General features: G+C 34.3%; 1 protein-coding gene across 2 annotated transcripts in view; it reads left to right on the forward strand.

Annotated features, from left to right (window-relative positions):
* The window catches only part of NBEA (neurobeachin), a 458,593-nt gene that overhangs the window by 157,083 nt on the left and 278,875 nt on the right, over nucleotides 1-22,635 (forward strand). For both annotated transcript variants that reach the window (XM_063394796.1, XM_063394797.1), the window contains exons 26-31: nucleotides 1,720-1,900; nucleotides 2,536-2,666; nucleotides 3,939-4,046; nucleotides 5,646-5,814; nucleotides 7,179-7,274; nucleotides 17,688-18,126. In XM_063394796.1, the coding sequence (XP_063250866.1) occupies nucleotides 1,720-1,900; nucleotides 2,536-2,666; nucleotides 3,939-4,046; nucleotides 5,646-5,814; nucleotides 7,179-7,274; nucleotides 17,688-18,126 (1,124 nt within the window). The remainder of the gene's footprint in view (nucleotides 1-1,719; nucleotides 1,901-2,535; nucleotides 2,667-3,938; nucleotides 4,047-5,645; nucleotides 5,815-7,178; nucleotides 7,275-17,687; nucleotides 18,127-22,635) is intronic.

Genomic DNA, 22,635 nt, shown 5'->3' on the forward strand with positions numbered 1-22,635 from the left:
GATTGGCACAATACAGTTGAAACTTGATAAAAATCAACATCAGGCAGTCAACTGGCTGCAAGCAAGCCTGATTTCAGGCATGATTTCAGAGTTCAAGTTTTCATAACCATATATGAGTTTTTCTAGCAGACTGTTATGGCTATAGATTTTTGCAAATATTTTTTCTCTGGGTGGGTGCTTTCAAAAAATCTTCTTCCAGTCTTTTATAAAAATCCTAGCAACCTAGTTTTCCGAAAGGTAGGAACACAGCACAAACTAAACAGGGGAGCCCTGGCCAAAGAAGATAGGAGATAGACTGAAAATCTTGCTTCTGAGAGTTGTCATTTTACTATTTTTCTAATATTATTGGGCAGTTCAGACAGATGACAGCCCTTCCCAAATCACTCATGTGGCTGACATACTACATCCTTAAGAGAAATTAAACCAAGGGCTATCTATCATTATGGTGACACATGCCACTTGGTATCTTTCATCTTTCAAAACAATTGTTTCCTTAATACTGTTTGGCACAGTTTGCACTTCTATAATTTTGGATGTAAAAATATTCTTAAAATTAAGCCATGAGTGAGGCTAGTAATGTTTTAGGGGTATGGAAATAAAGGAATTTTTTGTTTTCTTTATTTTTTATTTCCTTTGGAAGCAAATTACCTTAAGAGCATAAAATGTATATTTTTTAAAATAAATAATTCTAAGCAAATTAATGAAAGTAGAGAAGCACAATGAAAGTACTTTTCAAAGGGACTAAAGCCTTTCAATTGGAAAGCCTTGTTGACAATCAGTAAGAATCAGCCACCTTTAAACAAATTTTAAGATAATGTTTAGGCATATAATTCTGGATGCAGACAAGTATACATTCCTGTTTTCAGTTTGCCTAGCTCCAGAGGTAGAAGTGTTTAAGCAGATATTTGTTTTTTGGATTAAGCTGACTGTTTCCTCACTTATCCGCACTGTTAAATACCTGAAGGCATTTGAAAACACGATTCTGGACATCTAAATGTCTTTTTGGAGAAAAGCATTTTAGCTTTCAGAAATATTGAATTCATTCAGAAATTTTCTGCCAATTCTCACTAAGGAGAGTCCAATAATACATTGGGAAAGAAACAGCAACTCTCTGGGACATGTGAGCTGCATGCCATGCCACTTGTCCCTTTTTGCTTTCCCTCTGTTTTTGTTGTGAGGTAGCAAACATAATTGGAGAATTGGACTCTGTCAGGATTCTATATACTCTAAACATTCCAGGGAAAATTGATTCATAGAGACAGAGTGCAAAACTGTATGCTTTTTCCCACTCCACCCCTCATATTTGCCTGTTTATCTAAAGGAATGTAGAAAAGTAAAACTATACACAGAGTAATTCCTTTAATGTGGTACCTGTTTGCGTAGCCTATGGAAGAACATAAGAATATGTTGCACCCTTTTACACCATGCATTGTTTTATTATCTGCCCTTACTTTGTCTTTCTGTAATTGCTAATAACTTTCTTATTTATATTAGACTTTTTCTCATCTATTACAATGTGTAAATAATTTTCTTACTCTTCATGCTGCCTTACTTTGAATTTCACTCACAGCTTATGTTAATGGTGTCAGTAGGAGATTTTTAAAAAGCTTTTCAATCTATCCACCATTAAGCATAACAATTTAGATTTCTATGTGTATGTTGCTGTCTTTATATTTCAGTTGTGTTCAAACTGTTTAATTCAATTATCTCCTTTTAAAGACTGAATTGGAAAATATTGAAGTGACACAAGGAATGTCGGCAGAGACAGCAGTAACGTTTCTCAGCCGTCTGATGGCAATGGTTGATGTGCTAGTATTTGCCAGTTCTCTAAATTTTAGTGAGATTGAAGCTGAAAAAAACATGTCTTCTGGAGGGCTAATGCGACAGTGCCTAAGGCTTGGTAAGTCAGCAGACAGGATGTATTAAATAGTTACTTACAGATCAATGAGTTGCCATGGATCAAACAGTGACGTGTAGGAAAGGACCTTGTAGGTAGAATTTGATATGTAAAAGAAAAATCCCATTTATTATTGATCTGATAAATTTTTAAGGTTGAGTCAGTTTAGTCATAAGAAAGACATGTCTGAAAATGTTCTTTCTTATGTATTTTAAGTTGTATGTATTCAGGGAGAGTAAAAATATTAAATTTAAGTCAGTAAACAGAAGATTTTTTTTTTCCTTAAATCTGCTTTGCTACCTCCATGATGCAGTTTTTCTTATCCAAGTTGCCATGGATTTGTAGGACTCTACAGGCTATGTAAAATAAAGAGTGGGATGCTTGTGTAGACACTGTAGACCTCAATATATTTTGCAATAGTATGGCATTTATCTTCACTGTTTACTATTATTCATACCACTTATTATGTTACTGCTAATTTTACTGCCTCCTGGTATAAAATTTGTGAGTAATTCTCAATTCTCAAAATTTTAATCAAACTTTAAATTACTGCCTATTAGTAATGAGTGCTAATTGATGTTATAAATATAATTTTGATAAAATATTCTAATTTGTGGCATTTTCATTTCTCCTTTTAGTTTGTTGTGTGGCTGTGAGGAACTGCTTGGAATGCCGGCAAAGGCAAAGAGAGAGAGTAAACAAGACGTCATTAATTGGAGGTAAAACTCAAGATGCTCTTCAGAGTGTAACAGCATCAGCAGCAACCAAGGTAACTGAGCCTTAAGCAACCAACAGCAATGATGACAAGTCTGAAACACTGCTTTTCAGGATCAGAAAATAATTGTAATTGCCTTCTCAAATATCTGGCAAAAGCTTAGGTTTTTCCTGTTAACTGGTTTATGGTAAAAGTGTGTGAGGAGGATTATTTGAAAGATGAAAACCTTGATGCAGGAGTATGACTGGAACAATTCTATCCAGCCTTTGCACTCTTGCTTGGCCTGCTTGAAAGAGCAAGTCCCCTTACTCACCTCTGTCATATGTACTTGCATAGATTTTTTTTTATTCCATCAGGGTACTCTCCAGTTTTGATGAAATCCTGCAATAGCACCTCTGTTGGTGGAATATCTGAATTCCAACAGCTTCAACAGACCTTTGAATGCATATTTGGCATCAGTATTTACTATCTGCTTTTAGAAGTGAATTTTATTGGATATTCAGTTACCACTTAGTTTTTCCAGTGTCATTCATTCATTCATTCATTTTTTATTTTTTTTTTAACTTGTTCACAGCTTTAAGACTTTGGGGATACACAAATTAAAATCTGAAATAATTTGACAGAGCCCATGACTAAAATACAAGACATTGCATGATGTAAAGGATCCTTTCTCTTTTACTATTATATTTTCATTACTAAATCAGTGTTTTTTCTTCTCTAAAGACTTTTTCAAATAGCTTTTACAAATTTAGCTCCTTTCACAATATTGTTTTATTAAATCTCACAAGGGCATTACGTTTTTCAGTATTGTCACATTCAATGCAAGGAAAACCACTATAAGGAGACTTTCAGGTGTTCAGGCCTCACATTTAATACATTTCATTTTTTAAAGGAAGCATGCTATTCTATGTTTTTTAAATAGTAGCAGTTATTTTATGAGTAGCCTGTAATCAGTGTCAGTAAAATTAACATATATTTTATATTTCTGGTCAGCATTTTCAAACACAACACTCATATTAGAAATAATTCATTTTTCTGCTATGAAGCAACTGTAATCTGAAACAAACTTTTGTGTGGAAATTACTATCTTAACTCTGTCCAGAGATGCAGTTGTTCCAAGCTACTGGAAAGATGTAACAATTTATATCAAAATAATACTGGGAAAATAATTGAAAGCATCACTTTTTTCCGAGAACTGTTATCTGAGTATTATATGGGACATCAAGATTGATGTAATAGCTAAAAAAATGTCAAATTAAGGTTCTAAGAGAAATGCTTTGATATTTTGAGGGGACAAAAAATAATCTTACTACTTTTTAATTTTAGACTCCCCTTGAAAACGTCCCTGGAAATCTTTCTCCCATAAAAGACCCTGATAGGCTTCTTCAGGATGTTGATATTAATCGTCTACGAGCAGTTGTTTTTCGTGATGTGGTGAGTAATATGTGCTGTAATTCTTTCTTCTGAAAAATCATCACTTATGTTTTGAAAGAGATTTTGATTGTACCCAAATTAAAAATATCCTTCATGTGTGGCACTTCATATATTATCTGCAAGCTATCTGCTTGTGACTTTGTCAATATCAGCCACCTTCTGCACTTAAAAATAATATTGATTAAGCTATTTGAGATTAGTAGTTAACTGTGCTTAACACTAAGCCTTAATCTTATACTAGCCAAACAAACATGGCCAAGATAAATTAGCTATGACTTATGTTGATTAAAATTGCATCACTAAAGGTGTCAACTATTTGTCCAACCAAGGAAGAATTAGTATAAATGTTACAGAAATGCAGCAAATCAGTTTGTAAACACAATTCCCCCTTCTGCTGAACATATTTATGTATGTAAACATATATAAAAATGTTTTTCAGATTTTTCTGCAATGGCTTTCAGCAGAAAACTGCACCACAGTGTACTTGTTTTTGAAAGTAGTAGAATTAATAGGAATAGGAATTAATACTGTATTATAATATTATAATATATTATAATACTTTAAATTCTTCGAGCGAAGCTCAAAGTGGCAATATTCTGTCATCTTTTCTTTTCTTAACTAATGGAGAAAAGAATACAAGACAGCATGTTTCTGGAACTTCTATGAAAGAAATTAATAAGAGAATTTCTAGTTATTTTAAGACTTGCAAAAACAAGCAGCCAGGTTAAATAGCACTCAGAAAACATGGAAAACAAACACTGGATTTGTAATAGAAAGTACATGTTTGTGGAATTGAGAAAAGATGAAACCCCTGTAGGAGTAGATAGAAACTAAAGTTTTAATTTTTTCAGATGAAGTTTTACATGATGATAATAATAAAAGATATTTCAGTTGAACTAGAGCAATTTAATTTCAATCGGGATAATATCTGAGCCATAGATGGCAGTTAAGCTTGAACAGCAGATTACATGGGATGAGACAAAAAGAAGACAGCAAAGTTATAGTGGTCCTGGCTTTCACTTAAATCAATCCTGGAAACCTAAGATTGCTGCTGACAGCTCCTGTAGAAGTGGAAATCAGAATATACAAGCTGGAGTTTATTTCTGGAAGAAAAACATTGGTACATTCTCTCTGCTTTTTCATGTTACCAGAATCTGTTATATGCCTGCTTATGCATTCAGCATCAGCTGGAGAAACATCAGTGAGCTTACATTTCCCTCTCAGCAATTGTACCCTTTACCTCCTTCTGTCAGGGGCCTTCACAATCTCATCCTTGGGGCAGCAGAAGGGAGTTGCCTTTGCTGCCAGGAAGCTTTAAAAGCTCTCTCAGAGCAGAGTCAGGCCTCTGTTTTGAAAAGTCCATTGACCCCACAGACCCTGAGATCTGTGTAGTTGCTGAACTACCTCCAAAATTCAGTACTTAATATGTGCTCTGTGTGTGTACTGCTCCACTGAAAATCCACTCAGCATTAACCAAATGCTGCTATGCTGGCAGAAGCAGCATTTCAGAAAGGTATTATCTATTAGAAAATGATGTGTTGATTTTGTATGACAATTCCATGAAAATATCCTAGATGTGTTTCTTTTTCCCCTGCACAGGATGACAGCAAACAGGCTCAGTTCCTAGCTTTGGCAGTAGTTTACTTCATTTCTGTCCTGATGGTCTCCAAGTACCGTGACATCCTGGAACCACAGCGAGAAACAGCCAGGTCTGGGAGCCAGGCAGGTAGAAATATCAGACAAGAAATAAATTCACCAACAAGTACAGGTAAATTAGTTTTCTTCAAATGTTATGTGATTTTTGTTTGTTTAGAGCTATAATTGTTTTACTACAAAATATTTTTAGTGAGTAGCTTAAGATCCTGATAGGAAGTTACAAATTACTTTCTTCCAGTATAATAATTTGGGGGTTTAAAATACATTGGCATATTTCAGCTATTTTCTAGATTTGCTTATATGGTATAACTGATTTTCATTTGTATGTTTTTAATGTTTTTATTTTCCTTTAACTCAAAAATCATTTTAAAAAACAGGATTCCTGCTGGAGTTGAAGTTGTAAAGTACTAGGCAGTTCACCAAAAATCTTCCTGAATCTGTTATATGTTAGGAACAACAGATATCTTTATACCATGAAATGAACAAACAGAGAACACAGTTGCTTGCTTATGTGAGCTCTTTTTGTTTGAGTGAGGAGGTTTGTGAAAGGTAGTGGTGGAGGACTGAGTACTTTCTTGGAGTCCTGCTGTATTGGTGCCTGCATTTAAAAGCTTATGGTAACAATAGAATAAAAAGAAACCATTGCTATTGTCTTCTTGGACTGATTTGTTTGAGTAGGAGTGGTTTTACTGGCATGTGTTCTTCAGCCTGAAAGGAGGAAGTCTGTTAGGTCTCAGAACCTGTTAGAAACAAGGAATGCAAACCTTACCCCACTTTGTTTCAAAAATTTTGCACTTGGTCCAGTATTTTTTTTTCAAGGTTGATTGCATTGATTACAACTGTACCTTCTGTGTTAAAAAAGTTAAAACAGGAGCTGCATTTGTCCATTAAATCTTTTTTGTATGTTTTTGTTCATGTATTGATCTTAAATTGCTTTCTTCATTTATGGAGTTGCTAATTTTCATTCTTCATAGAATTTTTCTTCCAGTTTGTGTCATATTCACATTTATTCATTATTTTGTGATTCATTAAGATGTTTTTATTTGCTTATTTTACGTAATTTTCTGAAGTCAATGTGCTTGTAGTCTTCCCATTTTAAAAATACTACATGAATGTAGTAAATCAAGAGAAATGATAATTCTTTTTGCCTTCCTGATTTAATGTTATGGTTCTGACCAAGAAACTGCTACTTTCATCCATGATTGTCTTGCCTATTTGCTTGTATATATCTATCTGTGTTTCTTTTTCCCTATAAATGTTGCTCTTGAAGTGCCCATATAATAGGTATGCTGTTTCCTATCTCTTGATACAGAAGTTGTTGTTTTTGTTTTTTTGGGTTTTTTTGGTTTTTTTTGTGGTGGTAATACCATATTTGCATGTTTCAATGAGATAGGATATCTGTCATGGATCCACAGTGGACCAGGCCACACATGAATACTAGCTGGCTCACATTTGATTCCATGATTTTCTCCACAGTTGTGGTCATACCATCTATCCCTCACCCAAGTTTGAACCATGGATTCCTTGCCAAGTTAATTCCTGAGCAGAGCTTTGCCCACTCATTTTACAAAGGTAATATTAACATCATCTCCTAACCTGTTTGGGTGTTCTTATTTAATGGAATGCACTTCAAGAACTAAATGTGATGTTACTGTTGATAAATAAGTATACGCCTCAGGTTACATGGAGATCAGACCTGATGATACCTTTAAAACTTTAACTTCCTGCCTACATTTTTCTAGAAAAATCTCTCTCCCACTTTTACTACAATTTATTATCCTTAATTATTATAAAATAAAAGGAAACAATTTAAAAAAAACAGTCAGGAGAAGGGAACAGACATAGGAAAATTTAAATGCTTTTGGTTTGTGGTTATTCTGCTACAATATTAGGTCCAGAAAAATAAAATCAGTCCTGTTTTGAAAATATTGCATACCACATGAAGTATAAAGTAGTTTTGTAGTATTCCCTTTCCCTGTATCTTTTCCTGTTCTTTTGCCTTCCTTTCTTGCTTTTTTTCTCACCTTCCTGATGGTATGTAAACCTCTGATATTGTATGTGAATTATTTTACGCTTGTTAATGTGCTGTGCTGTGTTTCTCTTGAAGGAAACCAATTTTTCTACCAAAGCAAATATTATATGTTTTGTTTGTTTGTATGTTTTAATAGATACTCTGTAAGGTAGGAACATGGGGTTTTTTTGTCATTTCTTGAAAAACAGGGGGTTACCTGAATGTACCTTTCACCAAGTTGGTACATTTCCACAATTATTTGCATGCACTGTGCTGTAAACACAGAATTAAGGATGTAAAAAAATTAATCTGATGAAAACGTCCTTGGTATAATTTGGTACAATCTTCCTGGATAAAAGATTGATTTATAAAAAGCATAAGTGATCCAGGTTATAGTGAACAGTATAGTTAACATTTTACTTCAGTAATAAGGTGACTTATGCTTCTCATATGCTGTTCTGGGAATATTATGTTAAAAGGCTTACTACATCAACTTAAATATCACTATGTTTGTCAGGCATTTCTTGGGCTTTGATATGTGCATGTATGTATATTATAAATTGCTTTAATTTCTAACAGTGTGTAAGCCAGGGTTTGTGATTTTGATTCATAAGATTATTGTCTGCCATACAAAGAATAAAATATTTTGTATTACTGAATATTATGTTAATATGTAATTCAATATTACATAATATTAATGTAATATTAATTAATATTAATAATAATAATAATACTGTACTTGTTTTACCTTGAGTTCAAGTAAAATAGTTTTGATTTTGAAATAGTTCAATAGAGCTGCATTAGAAGTGTGACCAGGTTAGAAAGAAAAGTGGTTTGGCTTTAAAAAAAAATAATTCAGTAAAGGAAATGTTATCTGTGGTTAGTTGTTTTATTTGTTGATATCATCAGATCCTTAAGGGTTTTAGCACTCTGAGGTCTCGGTCTCATGCTCTTCACAGCTTCACCCATTGGAGAAAAAATAATTCCACTTTTTATGTTGTGAACACAGTTCCTCAGTTTTGAACATCCGCAAAAAGTAAAATGAAAAGAAATTGTTAATGCTGTCAGAAAAGGCCAGAAGTCAAAACATATTTTGTAATTTCAAGAGAATCTTTCATTCCTGTTCATAATAGCAAAGAATTAATTAAATTAAAATTTAATTAATTAGATAATAAAATAGATTTAGTAAAGAGGAAGATGCATTAGAAATTGTTGACCAAAACCTCTGTACTGGATTTTCAGGGTTTTGTCTCAAAATCTTTAGTCACGCATGAGTTCTACTTTCTGGAAAATATTTGTAGTGGATCAGTGTTTGAGCTACTTATCTTCATCTCCCTTAAAAGTAGGTGAAGAGAGGTTAGGGCATGTTGAGGGTACAGCTGATCTGACCTGCTTTGAGATCTACTGGTCACTAGAAATGCCTGTCTTTCTTGATTCACTATCGCTGTCACTGTAGACCTCTGTCTTGGTCAGATCAGTCCTGGCTTCTGTGATATGGCTTAACCAAACTCCAGACACAAACAACAAAAGCTGGAATCAAATTCTGTGATATCAGGCACTTAATCCAATAATGACAAGTGTCTTTAAAATATCTTCATTCACATCTATAATTTTTTACATATATTTTCATAGAACTGTGCTAGTCAAGGCATTGTTAGTGTCTATTTACTGGTTAGCAAGAACTACCCTGGTGAACTTAGAATAAAATGCCAAAATTTTCATTTCTGAAGTGGGATCAATTGGAACAGCAATAGAAAATATTGGTTTGTTCTCTGTTGATTTCTCCTCTTAGATGAGGGTATTTTCCAAAAATTGGTATGAATATATCTTTGTAATATCTGGAAGATGTGGAGCTAGAGACAGAAGAACTGAGAGCATCCCTTTCTCTTACCAGGCACTCTAATCAGTGCGTATTTTGAGAGAGAAATACCTTTTCATCAGAGTAAGAGGAGAGGTGGAGGAGCATGGTATGTTCTGTTAATAACAGGTCATCAGCTGTTATTACCGTGTTATTTACCATGTTAAACTGAGTAACCTCTTCAAATTACAGCTACCAATTTCAAGTAGGTTTAGCTGTAGTGGTCAGGGTCATTTGAAATGAGTTTTTTCACTTGTGGTTGCTATTGAAGCTGTCCTTGCTTACCTTGAAGGTTTTTTGGAATATTCCTTTCAACGGTGTTTCCGTGTCTCCAACAGTTAGAAAAGTGTGAATATTTTTTTTTCTCTTTTGCACTTCAGCTGGCATCCTGTTAATTACTGAGAATACAATTAATGTTAATGTAAAACCAAGTGATGAATAGATATTTTCAGTTGAAAATTGATGTTGCCATTTGCGTTATTCAGGATTTCAGAAATGAAAACACGGCAACAGTGCAATTCAGCTGTTCTATATTGTGTAAAGCAAATCAGTATGTAGGTTATCAGAAACCTCTATCAAAAATTGATTGACTTTTCCACTCCCTTGCTATCACTGCCTGTATTTTTCCCAAAGCACTGTAAATTAATAGATTTCTTAAAGGTATGTGGTGCAGATGGACTGGAAGCTATTGATTTATTTTTCTTGACAGAAGGAACTATATTAAAAGGTTGCAGAAACAGCTTTCTCTTTGAAGACAAGAAAAGTATCCAGTTTTTCAGGTCTCCTAGGTATATGGTACTCTGGGAATTACATTGCTACACTGTTGTTGGTATTTCTAATGTAGTAGCATAGAGAGTTTTAGACTATTTTTAAACTATTTTGCATAAAGATAACAGTCAAAGTATGTAAAGTGGACTAAAGGACTAATTTCCATTGCCTCTGAAAATATTTTTTTGCCTCAGGAAGTCCTGAAAAAACTCACGCCTCCATCCTCCTCAAAATCTAGTTGTATATATGTTTCCAAGAAAGGAGAATGCTATAAGGAGCAAGGGTCATAATCATGATTATCATAAAATTCTAGTTCTATTGAATTTCTGCCTGCTGCTCAAAATAATCACACTGTTCTTCTGATGAATCGTATGCTCCTTATTCCAACTACATCTGAAAATCATGAGATAGTAATGAATACATCTTAATCTATTATTTATTGCCCTTTACCAGCTACTTAAGGCATCATAGGAGATGTTTGCACATATTTTTCATTATTAATTGATCAGTCATTATGTATGCATGAAGCAGTTGTAATAGGGATTTTTGGAAGTAACGTCAGTATTTTTTTTCATTTTTTTGTACAAATTACAGATGTGTTAAAAGTTTTTTTTTAAACTTTAAGTTTTTAAAAAGTAGTTCCTAAGCCAATTTTTTTTAATATAACTTTCATTGTCTATATGGAACATATTTTGTGCTCTATTGCTAATTTTTGTTTTTGGATGCTCTAACTTTCATGAGCGATTTTGGTCTACATTTCTTTTCTAAGAAATGTCTCATTAAAAAAAACACCATCTTTCTCATGCATGCATCAGAAATACAAATATTATCATAAGTACCTCTAAAATAATTTATTTTTAATTTTGTGGGTTTGAGTTTGCACAATACAAAATAAATGAACAAAGGTATAAACTGAAAAAACTAGGGAAATTCACCCAGGTTAAAAAGCATATTACCATATTGTTCATAATTTCTATTCAGGTTTGTTTTCAAAATGTAAATACCTGGTTTATTCTAAAGCTAACATTTTTTAATACAACTTCTCTTTTTTTTTTTTTTATTATATCCTTTTAGGGTCTTTTAGTTAATACCTTGGTAATGCTTTAGTTTAAGACTGCAGACGTTTTGTTTGGCAGCGGGGTAATCAATCAGACGGGTGTCTTATGCATCAAACACTGAGTGAAAGACCTTTGATTAGTAAAGAAGAATTAAGACATTGATTAAAGACATTGCCCAAACAAGATCAAGAGGTTGTGTCTGTCATAAATGGCTCATTCATTGTCCTTTCTCTGGTCAAGGTAGGAAGAACTTCCCTGTGTGACTGCAGGGAAAGCAAAAAAATTGTAAGAATTTTGAGGAATTTGAACACAAAGAAGAAATTTCCAGTGAACAAAAAGAGAAGATATGCACCTACACATCTCCATCTGTGGACAGGGGCTGACGATAACTGTCCTCTTCAATCACTTCCCAATCTTGATTTCCCCACCCTAAGTCTCTCCTGCTTTATTCCTCTCCCACCTATTTCAGTGCCTCTCTGCTTTTCCTGGTTGACAGCTATATCCCTCCTTCTCACAAATTCACTTTGGCTAAAATGAAAATTTCCACCACCCTGCCTCAAATCTCCTGTACCAAGATTTGTACCCTTCCAATTGCCAGCCCACCCGAGAGTATTTCTTATCTGATCTTCCTCAGTCCCAGAGCTGTGTTCCTTCTACCCTCAGCCACAAATATCAGAGCCCTGAGGTATCCTACTTGTGGCTTTTCCTCTTGCCAGCCAGAGACTGCCATGGCATGTGTTCTTCCTCCACCTCTTTGTGTGCCCATGCTGGCATGCTGTTAGACAACTGAATCTGCACCACTGCATTGCTGTCCTTGTGGAAGAAAAAGGGACAATGTTTGGTCTGGCAGGCATTTCAGAAACCTGGATAAATATGTTGGCTAAATAACAGATGCAGGCTACATTTATCAGATGTTTTTGTAGATTAAAGACTGACAGTGGAAGAATGGAAAATTTTGACTCTAAGATGGGCTCTTTTCTGTCACGTTTTAATAATACAATTTACAAAGGAACTTGTTTTAGAAGTATTTTAGAACAACAAATGAGTTCTGCTGTCAGTGTTCATGTTGCTTTGGTTCAGAAAAAACAGAACCTCATGAAGTCTTAGTGGGACATGACCAAATTTTCCTGTTAATGCATAGTTACATCATTATGAAGATTAATACCAGCCAACCTGCCAAAATGAGTAGATTCTATATGACTGGGCGATGATCAGGACCACTATAGGTGGAATTTTTACTCTGGTCCACTTGTAACTTTCACAGAAATGCCAACAGAAGAGAAGGTCCTGAGTGGCAGATAGAGAGCAGCTTGGAATCTTAATGCTTCTTTTAGGGGGATTCTTCTCACTTTGTGCCTCAACCTCCAGGGACATTTCCATTGCAAGTCTGTTCTTGCTTACTTCTCTCAATGTACTTTTAGATCAGACCCTTATTACTCTTTGATTCTGTTCCCATATTTAGTTTCTCATTTCAGTTTAATCATGCTGCTTTTACACATGAAAATTAGTAGACTAATGTTGCAGGGAAGAATTTTTCCACACTCTCTTTATGGCCTAGAGTTTAGGAATTCATTAGTTGACTCTTCTGCCTATGGAGGATGCTGTAATATCACTGCCTACTTGGAAGGAAAGCATTTTCAGCTTGTAGGGTGCTGTTTCTGAAAGTTTGTAGAAAACTACAAAGGGTTTATAAGAGGCAACTGTTAAGGTTATCACCAGTGCTTTAAGGTAGCTATGCAGAAAACAACTCAGATTTTTCAGTGCAAATGCAGACAAAGGTGGAGGCAAGTCCTGTATCAAGATTGTCCAAACCTTTCCTCTCTCAAATGTTTCTCTATTGTTTACAGCTGAAATGTGACAATGATTTGGAAAAGTTTTGAAAATATTTGCAATATTTTTTCAGTCATATTTTAAGCAATTAAGAAAAATATTTTCGTTCATATTACTTTTGAAAAATTTAAGCATATTTTTATCTAGTAGGGTGGTTTAACAGTATGGAAAAGACAGGAAGATCACAGGAATATACACTTACTTTTTCCCTCTTTTAAAAATAAATAAATATGAAAAGTGTGATTTGTATCATCATTTTTTATAATGGCAAAATTGTGGGTATTTACCTTACATATGAGACTGCTCATTATTAGGGTAATAAGCAGGGGGAGTGCCAGTTGTATTTTTTAGCCATATGGAAGCAGTGCAAGAGCTATTTAGGTAACTCAGTAGGTTAAAACAATTACAATGCACTTCATAAATCACAAGCAAACAAGATATTTTAGGGAAGGAGCGTGACGGATGAGGTCACCAGATATACAATATGTCATTTAGTTAACTCAGGCCCATATTTTTCCCATAATGTAGTAGATGAACTCATTAGTTAGAATGAAAAACAGTAAGAAGGAGGCATCTGGCTTCCAACTGCCTGTTTCTGACAGGGTTAAGATCACTAGCTCTAGTAATGATTCTGCTTTGTCTCCTGACATGGCCTTGTGCTGTAGGAAACTGATGAGGTTTCAGAAAAATTTAGTGTCTTACTGTCACAGTGTTAGAACGTGGACAGATGCAATCAGTTGTGGCTTTGCTTCTGTTCATGTTTACCATTTTGCTGAGTTGCTTTATAGTATTTAGGATTTTTATAAAAGAAACTTATGGATATGCAGTTTTAGAACTCAAACTGCTTGGGTTTTGTGACCTATGCTAAGAAGTTTACCATTTACCTAAAATAATACTAGTAATAATAATGCTGATGAAGGTAGTTTTCTAACTCATCTTTTCAGCCACATTTATGTGGATTTCACCTGTCCTAATTTGCTAGGATTATTATCTGAAAGGCAGTTAAGAAGTCTTACCAGTTATGAAGTTATTTTTCTCTTAAAACACAAAAAGTAAATTGAACCTTTTAAACCCTTATTAATTTAGCTTGTTTGATGTTTTAAAAATGAGGGTTAATGCACTCAGCTTAGTAGTTTTCAGATGTTGTTATTCATTGTGATAAATCAGACTGAGCTGAATTGGCTTAGTGCAGCATATTTGTATTAGGTTTTAGAGACATGATAAGAAAAGTAAAGATAGAAATCTGATTTTTGTGGAAATCAGGTATCCATACAATTTCCTCAATACAGAAGAACTCCCTTTTTGCCCTAAACCCTTTCAATTAGCATTATGTACTTTATACTATGTCACCTTGAAATTTTATGTCCACAAATATAATTTAACTTCCATTGTTAGCATCAAATGATGCAGGCCTCCCAGCATTTTATTTTCATTTGGGAACAAAGGTTTACAAGTCACCTGCTGAGTAATTAAGTACAGTCCTATTTATAGCATCTCAAAATTAGTTCTATTTTTCTGTCACTTTCCAAACTAAAGTTTTTTGGTTTTTGTGATGAGGTGTTTTTTTTTTTTTTTTTTTTTTTTTTTGAGTTTTCTTCTACTGCTTATAATAGCTCTTGTATAATTTCGCACTATTAGTTTGGCCAGGCTGTGTCAGCCAAATTCATTTCTGCAACAGTAGATTGCTATGTGTCTCCATAGTGGCACTTGCACGTTTCTCAAATACAAATTTGTACACACTATTCCATAATGAATCCTTCCAGAGCCTTCTCTAATGCTGTTAATGCTTAGCTGTTGCAGGAACTATTTATTCAAAGAACTTTGGAGCCACATTTGCCTTTTCCATGAGAGTATTTTATTGGTATCTAAGTAGCTACCCAGCAATTGATGTATCAGAGTCCTTCTCTTCAGTCATTTACAGAAGATGGATTCCAGTTATAATGAGAAGCTCTGTGATCTTCACTAGATACAAAGCTTTTTAGTATTAACTGTAATTTGCAGTTCTGCCATAATGCCTTCTTGTAATCATGCTTCTGTGACCATCAGTTTTACCTCATAATTTTGTCATCAGCAAATTTCACAAGGATTTTACCTGAAATCTTTATTAAAATTTTGAACAAAATAACTCCCAGGATAGTTTCTTTCAGTCTGATGGGTCTTTTCTTTTGAAAGTAACTGATGGCTCCTTCTTAGCCAGTTTATTTCCCTACATTCTAATAATTTCCAGGGTCTCATGACTAAATTACAACCTGTTGTGACAACTCCAGCTTTACTGAATTTACTATATTGACCCTTACTTTCTCTGAATAATAAGTATTTAAAAAGCTCTTTTAAGAAAGCCATTCCTTAGTCTGTCTCATTGTATTCCATTAGCATTCTTTACTCCAAAATAGATCCTGAAATCTTGCTTTTGCAGTTGTCTAGGTAATTTTTTTCCTATCTCTTAAAAATAGAAACCTTGTACAGTTTTCTCCAGTGATGTGTTACTATCTCCAGTCATCTGTTTGGCAAAAGTGCCTGCTACTAGACCAGTAATATCATGGATATTTCTTTCAAAATTAGCTTGGAGTCAGTTCATTACAATGGATTTTAATGTGTTAAAAATCTTTCTTCTGGTTCACTCAAGGTAGTTGAGTTTACGCTCTGTATTTCTATCAGGTTTTCTGTCTTTAATTTTCTGCTCAGCATTGTTGACCTTAATGAAAATTGAGGTAACCTAACTTCACCATGTAGTGGACCATCGTCTTTTTTCAGTGCCCTCTTTTCATTTGCATAATAATGGAGCCTTATGCCATTTTATTCACCATACATTTCATGGGCAGCAACCTGCTTTACTGGCTGTCCAGTACTAATCTTCCCTGCAGTGGAGAAGTGTTGTCTTTGTATGGATGGATTTTAAAGAGACAAGCAGAAAATTCATTAGGATCATTCTGTGGATCAGATGTCTTTCTGTGCCAAGTATAGGCAGTACTAAGTAGATATGGATCTTTTTGCTTCCTGACCTGGCAGATGCTAAATGCATTTGATGCAGCTCATAAATCCAGTTTCTACTTCCTGCTTCACAAAGAATAGCTCATATCTATTTGATAAGATGCGTTTAAGGCACTTAGGAGAAAAAGGATGAGGAAGTGGCTTCAGTGTTTATGGCTGTTAAAAGAAGAAAACAGTGCTCTGTTATAAGGGGTGATTCTGCTTCATCTTTTTAAAAGCCTCTTCTGTTCTTTCTTAATACTTGTATTATATGCAGAGGTTTACATGACCATTAGTTCAAACACATAAATAATCTTGTACAGATTTTTTTTTCATGTGCATGTACCCACACTTATGCCCATATGCTAAATAGGTATTTTTTAGGACTGAACCAAAAAAATCTGTAGTGAGTTATGAGACCGTTATTAAAGTTACATTTCTGAAGCATATTTTTTTGGTAACAGAGTTTCATTCAAATACTCTATAAATATTTCCCATAATATCTAAACCACTTTATCAGAGCCATTTAAAAAGTGTTCTTCTTCCATACATAGGCGAGCTAATTTTATAATCAAGACAAGTACTCTAAAGAAAATAGTGTAGTTTTAAAATAAACTAAAAAAGCATTTTGTCAATAAAAATAGCCAATGTATGAATATATAAGTTACTCACAACTCTAGCTGACTTTTGTCTAAGCATAGTAAATTATTCTTATTTAATAAAGATTTTGTGTCTGTTTCACTGAAGTAATTAATAGAGGTATGATCTTCTCGGTTACAAGATGTTGTAGAATCCTTTTCAGTCTGGAAATGTTCCAAATTCAACAGATTTCGCTTGCCTATCTCTATGAAGCTATATTCATTTTGTTCACCAGTTTTTCCTGAATCACAGAATTTTACCTTTTGTGGGAAGAGGTGTCTAAAATATCAATAATAATACCTTTTCTTCCTTCATGTATGAATTAATCTGTATTCAGTGCAATGATATGTGCGTAGAAATGTGTGTAATATATATTTTAAACAAAACACAAAGCAAACAATTGGTCTAGCAGGTTTTTTTTGAATGCAAGCTTAATATTTGATGACAGCAATAGAAAAGACTAAATTTTGCAGTAATTTGAAAGCATAAGTGATTGCAGTTTTCCCTTGTAGTGGGCTGAAGGATCATACAGTTCTGCAGTTAATAGGTTATCATTTTTAATGTTGTTTTTGCTGGCAGTATTTTGCTATTTAATTACTGTGTGAGTAGTGGGCTGTAGTTTCTAAATGTCACTGAGTTTGTATAATGTGATTTTGGGCTCCCTCTTGCAAGTCTGTCTATATGCCCAACAGCTGCTGAAGGTAAAATGTTTTGTATGTAGAATGAGTTTTTAAGGTTTAAAATACCATGATTTGTGGTCTTTCTAACACATTTCTGTCATATAAAACCTTATGATCATATTTTTAGGAGAAAATATCTAAATTTTGTTCATAATCTCTATTTCACTACAGAGTCACCAACTGTATTTCCAGAAAATATCAAAGATAAAGAAACACCAACACCGGTCGAAGATATTCAGCTGGAAAGTTCTATTCCTCATACAGATTCTGGAATTGGAGATGAACAGATGCCCAATATTTTGAATGGGACAGATTTAGAGACCAGCACAGGTCCTGATGCTATGAGTGAGCTTTTGTCTACTTTGTCTTCAGAAGTGAAGAAATCTCAGGAGAGCTTAACAGAAAGCCCCAGTGAAATTCTGAAACCTGCGTCTTCAATATCCAGTATCAGCCAAAGTAAAGGGATCAATGTCAAAGAAATACTGAAAAGTCTTGTGGCAGCCCCTGTTGAAATTGCAGAATGTGGCCCGGATCCAATCCCTTACCCAGACCCTGCACTGAAGAGAGAAGCTCAGGCTATTCTTCCCATGCAGTTTCACTCATTTGACAGGTATATGGTTGGACTCGTTATTTTATATTGATGTGATTCAGAAGTTTAAAGGGCTTTTATTTCTTCAGGAAGGTTATTCTACTTTTGGTTTGTATTAAAGTATGTTAAAAACAACTGCACTGTGTCTCCCTTTCTGCATTACCAACAGACCACACAGTATAAACAAAAGTAATTCACCTTGTTTTTCTCTGTTAGCAGTGAATAAAACTCTATGAAGTACTTGGAAAACAAGCCTGTTGCAAAGAAATATATGTGCAATCAAATCTTTTATTTTCTTTAAAACTGCATTTTAGTGAGAAGGAGGAGGGGTAATATCTGCTGATATAGAACAGATTGTGCAGAAATTCAGTTGAATATTCTTTCAAAGGCTTAAATCTTAATTGGATCCATCATTGAACTGTTTTCTGGTACTGAAATGCTTTGACCATGGCAAATTGTTTGCTTGGTCATGGTAGAAACCAGTTTTCTTTTAGGTCTTTAAACAACAGAAGTTGTTAAAGCTCAGAAGTTAGTGCTTAAAACTTAAACTCATTAACATTTCCACACAGTCCTTTGTTTTGTTTCTTGGGCTGTATCTTCCTAGTTTCTAATTAATATACTTGCCTTTAAATATCCTCCTTTTATCCTGAGTATAGAAATTGTGCTGTTGTGCAATTCTCAGCATCCTTCCAGAAGTGTAGTCAGACCCATTGTGAGTTTAGACCTAATTCTTGGGGGTGTTGATATGGTTGTATTTTCAATCCTTTCAGTTTCTTCATAAAAATGTTCTTAGAATGTTAAAAATGGAATCAAGTCTGAAAGGTAATTTAAGACATGTCTTGAAAACTTAAAAGTATACTAGTTTATCAGGCAGGTACAGGAAGTAAAATACTGAAGGAAATAAAAAAATTAGGGCAGAAAAGGGTTATATTGTGATTTATGAGAAAAAATATCTGTATTTACAGAAAACTTGCAAAAATATCATATCTTTATTAAGTCTTAAGAAAAATAATATGCGATGTTTTCAACATAACATAAACAGTAAAGTGCAAGAATATATGTCAGAATTTTAGAATAAAAGTGAAATGATTTTCCATTACGAGGTCCATAAAAATATCTGATGTCTTTTTGTCTGTCTATATATAAGTACTGAGGCTGCTTTTCTGAAATAATTCAGTTAACAATCAGATAGTGTCTGCTGCAAGAAAGATGATTTTTTTCAAGATAAGAAAAGTGAAAGATAATTTAGAAGCTATGAATATATCCTTTTCTAATAATAGTTGAGGTCTTGAGACTTCTATAGAGAAAGCTTATTTAAGAGCTTTTTCATTAAGATGATTTTTATCTGTTTTTAGTTCATCAAACTAAACTTCATCAAACTTTTTTTTTCAATATGAGTTGAGAAATATTTTTCTCTTCCTGTACAGTTAGGAATTTTTCCTTATCCTCGGTGAGGAACCACCATATTCCAGAATGCATTCTTGTACATTGAGCAGTATAAAATATGATGCCACATGTAGAAATAATCACACCTTAACTGTAATCACCAAAATAAGGTTATTTTATCTAGATTTCTACCTGGGTTAATAAGAATAATATTTCATTCAGAGAACTGTGGTTTATTCACAAAATGCCAGACACCTAAATTAAAAAGGAGCATATCACCTCATGAAATGTCTTTGTCCTTGTTATTGGGAACTTGACATCATGGTGAAGACATGAATTTTACTGTGCATTTCTAAATTATAGCTCTATAAGAAAGCATTAAAAACTCTAAGGGCTTGCAGTTGGTTGGCCATAACCTTTGTTTAATGCCAGCATCTCTATTTAATTGTTCTTGCAACAATGTGACTGCTTGTACCTTTTGAACATCATTAGTAGTAGTAGATAATATAGAATTATGAAATTGTTTAAGAGGTGCCTCATGTCTAGAGTTTATAAATTTTGATAGATATTTCACACTTAATAAGTGAGTTTAATGGTTAGTTTTTTTCCCTGACCTGTTTCCCTACCGACCAAATTTCATGATTTCCTGTGCAAAGTATGTCACTGTGTTTGTGTCTTGGTAGCCTACATTGTACATGTCAGACTTTGGAATTGTTCACTTCTTCAGGGGAAAAAAAAGTGGTAATGAGTGAAGTTGAGGCAAAAGAATTCACTTTTACGTCATTTTTGGTGTGCGGTTTTTTTCCCCCCTCTTAAATTAATGATCCTGCTGTCTGATTTTGGTGAGTGAGGTAGATGATGATTTTCAGTATAACCAACAATGGTGAAAGGAAAAATGACAGTTTCAGGCAAGTCCAGCAGATTGGGAAAGTTGCATTCTTATATCCAAAACTAAACAAACGTTTTTGAACTGTGGGCATCTTGACAAAAATACAGATGTTCTTAGCTCAAGGGACCTCAGCTGACTGGTTCCACTCCATTGCTGCATTACTGAATGATGCCCACTGTTCAAGCAAATATTCCTCTGTGCAGATTTTTCATGTTGCCAGAGTAGTTTCTTGACCACTGTGACAATCTTTGCCAGCAAATAGGGATGGGTGATGGTGTCACTTTCTCAAATTACGAAGCTAGAGCAGATTCAGATCCTGACCCTGTAACATTTCATGTGGGATGAAACAAGGGTTAGGTGGAAAAAACTTGGAATAATATATTGAAATAATAACATAACAAATTTAATTATTAATTGAGAAAGCAGCATGAATTTTACCTAGTGGTGATTTCTGAACATTTTATTTCCTGTATGATCCCAATAACTATTGAAAAACAAAAGAAATTATGGCAGGATTGTCTTTCCATACTTGCTCGTGTAAATGAAATTGTTTACTAATATAAATAAGATAAACCAGGATTTTTTTAAAAGCTAAAACTATGTCTGCAAACTGTATTTCTGTAGGATCTTGTGTTGCTGTACTTTATGCAGCTTTTGTTACTTCACTGAGCAATGTGGCTGTTGGTCATCTTTATTGTCCCTGGGGACAACCATGAGCAATGGAGTGTATTGTTTTGTCAGGTTCTATTTGTTTCAGGTTTTATAAAATAAGCACAGTGATTCCATATTTATAAGCAAATCTAGGTTAAAGAAATGTATTTTTCACATTAATCTGAAGATAGTCCTTGTGAGGCTAGATTTTTTTGTTTTTTGCATTTGGGTGTCTGTCTGAGTGCCTAGCAAAAGAACAGTTGAGGTCATTTTCTTTAATTATGATCACAGATGAAGCTAAACACCATGTAAGCTCCTGTAAATAGAACTGAAATTGAGAAGTATATTTTAGTATTTAATATGACCCAGTTTTCTCTGCATGTGCTTTTAATTGTACATTGCTAATGTGTCTGTAAGAGTAATTTTGTAACAGGCTACCGGGTATTCTCCCGTGGAATTTTTGCAGTTGTAAATGAAACATATAAGCAGAAGAAGTGCCCAGCACATTTTATCAAATGTGAGTTGTGTGTAGCTAATGTATGCAGCAGTTCAAGTGCTATCAAATGTAAATGATGAGGTGATATTGATGAAAGGAGGGGATTGAGGTCTCGGGGGGCGCTGATGACGGATTGAACAGAAGCGGCCTTGCGCCGCACGTAACTCAAGTCTGTCGTCTTCACCACTCAAAGCCGTAATGGGAGGTGGCAGTCTGAAATGAGTTGCCACGGCAAAGAGTATTATTTTTGAAATGCTTTCACACAAATCACTAGGCCCTGCATACAACTTAGTTTCATGCTTTAATGTCATCAGGAGGCACAAATTGGTGTGTCTAATTGTTTGCCACCTGCCAGCAAAATGAGCTGCCAGGCAGCCAGACGGGTTTGATTGTCTGTCAGCTCTTCAATAGATTGAGAGTGACAACATCAAAAATTTCACTTCAAACTCTGAAGCTTTGAGCAGCTTTTCAGAGACCTCTTCCCCACAAGTGCTTCTGGACAACTGCATTTTTCAATTAGTTTTCAATATACTGCCGCCTTCTGCCTCATCTGTCTTAAGGTAGCTGTAATTACATTATGAGCTATATAAACAGATTTCTGGGACACAGGAGCCTGGATCCTCAAAGTTATGACATGTCTTTTAACGTCAGACTGAATTTCTTGAAAATGGCATCTAGGTTGACATTTTTAGAAGCAAATACAAAAGGTTATTTTACCTAGATTTGTGACTAATGGAGCATAACTCACCAATAATTCCTTTTTGCCTTCTCATCTTTTGTCTGGCAAAATTCAGTCCCTCCTATTGATTTTTAGGGTTTAGGGATTTTTTGTTTCTTTTTTGTTGATCAATTTGCATTGGTCCCACTAGATGCAACCTAGATCATTATGTTTTTTGAATTTGTGTGTGATTCTACTCAGTATTGCATTTTGAAGCTCACCCTTGTTTCTCTCTACTTTTTTCTAGTAGAGATTTCTTGGATGGGTGCTATTATTGAAATTGAAATTGCTTGTGGTTTGGTGTCTCATTTATTATTTTTTCAAACTGAGGTAATTTACATATATTTTATATTTTTAGAATTATTTCAATGTGAAGAATGCTTTCATAAG

This window comes from Prinia subflava, chromosome 3 (genome assembly GCF_021018805.1).
Source record: "Prinia subflava isolate CZ2003 ecotype Zambia chromosome 3, Cam_Psub_1.2, whole genome shotgun sequence".
Taxonomy (NCBI): Eukaryota; Metazoa; Chordata; class Aves; order Passeriformes; family Cisticolidae; genus Prinia; species Prinia subflava.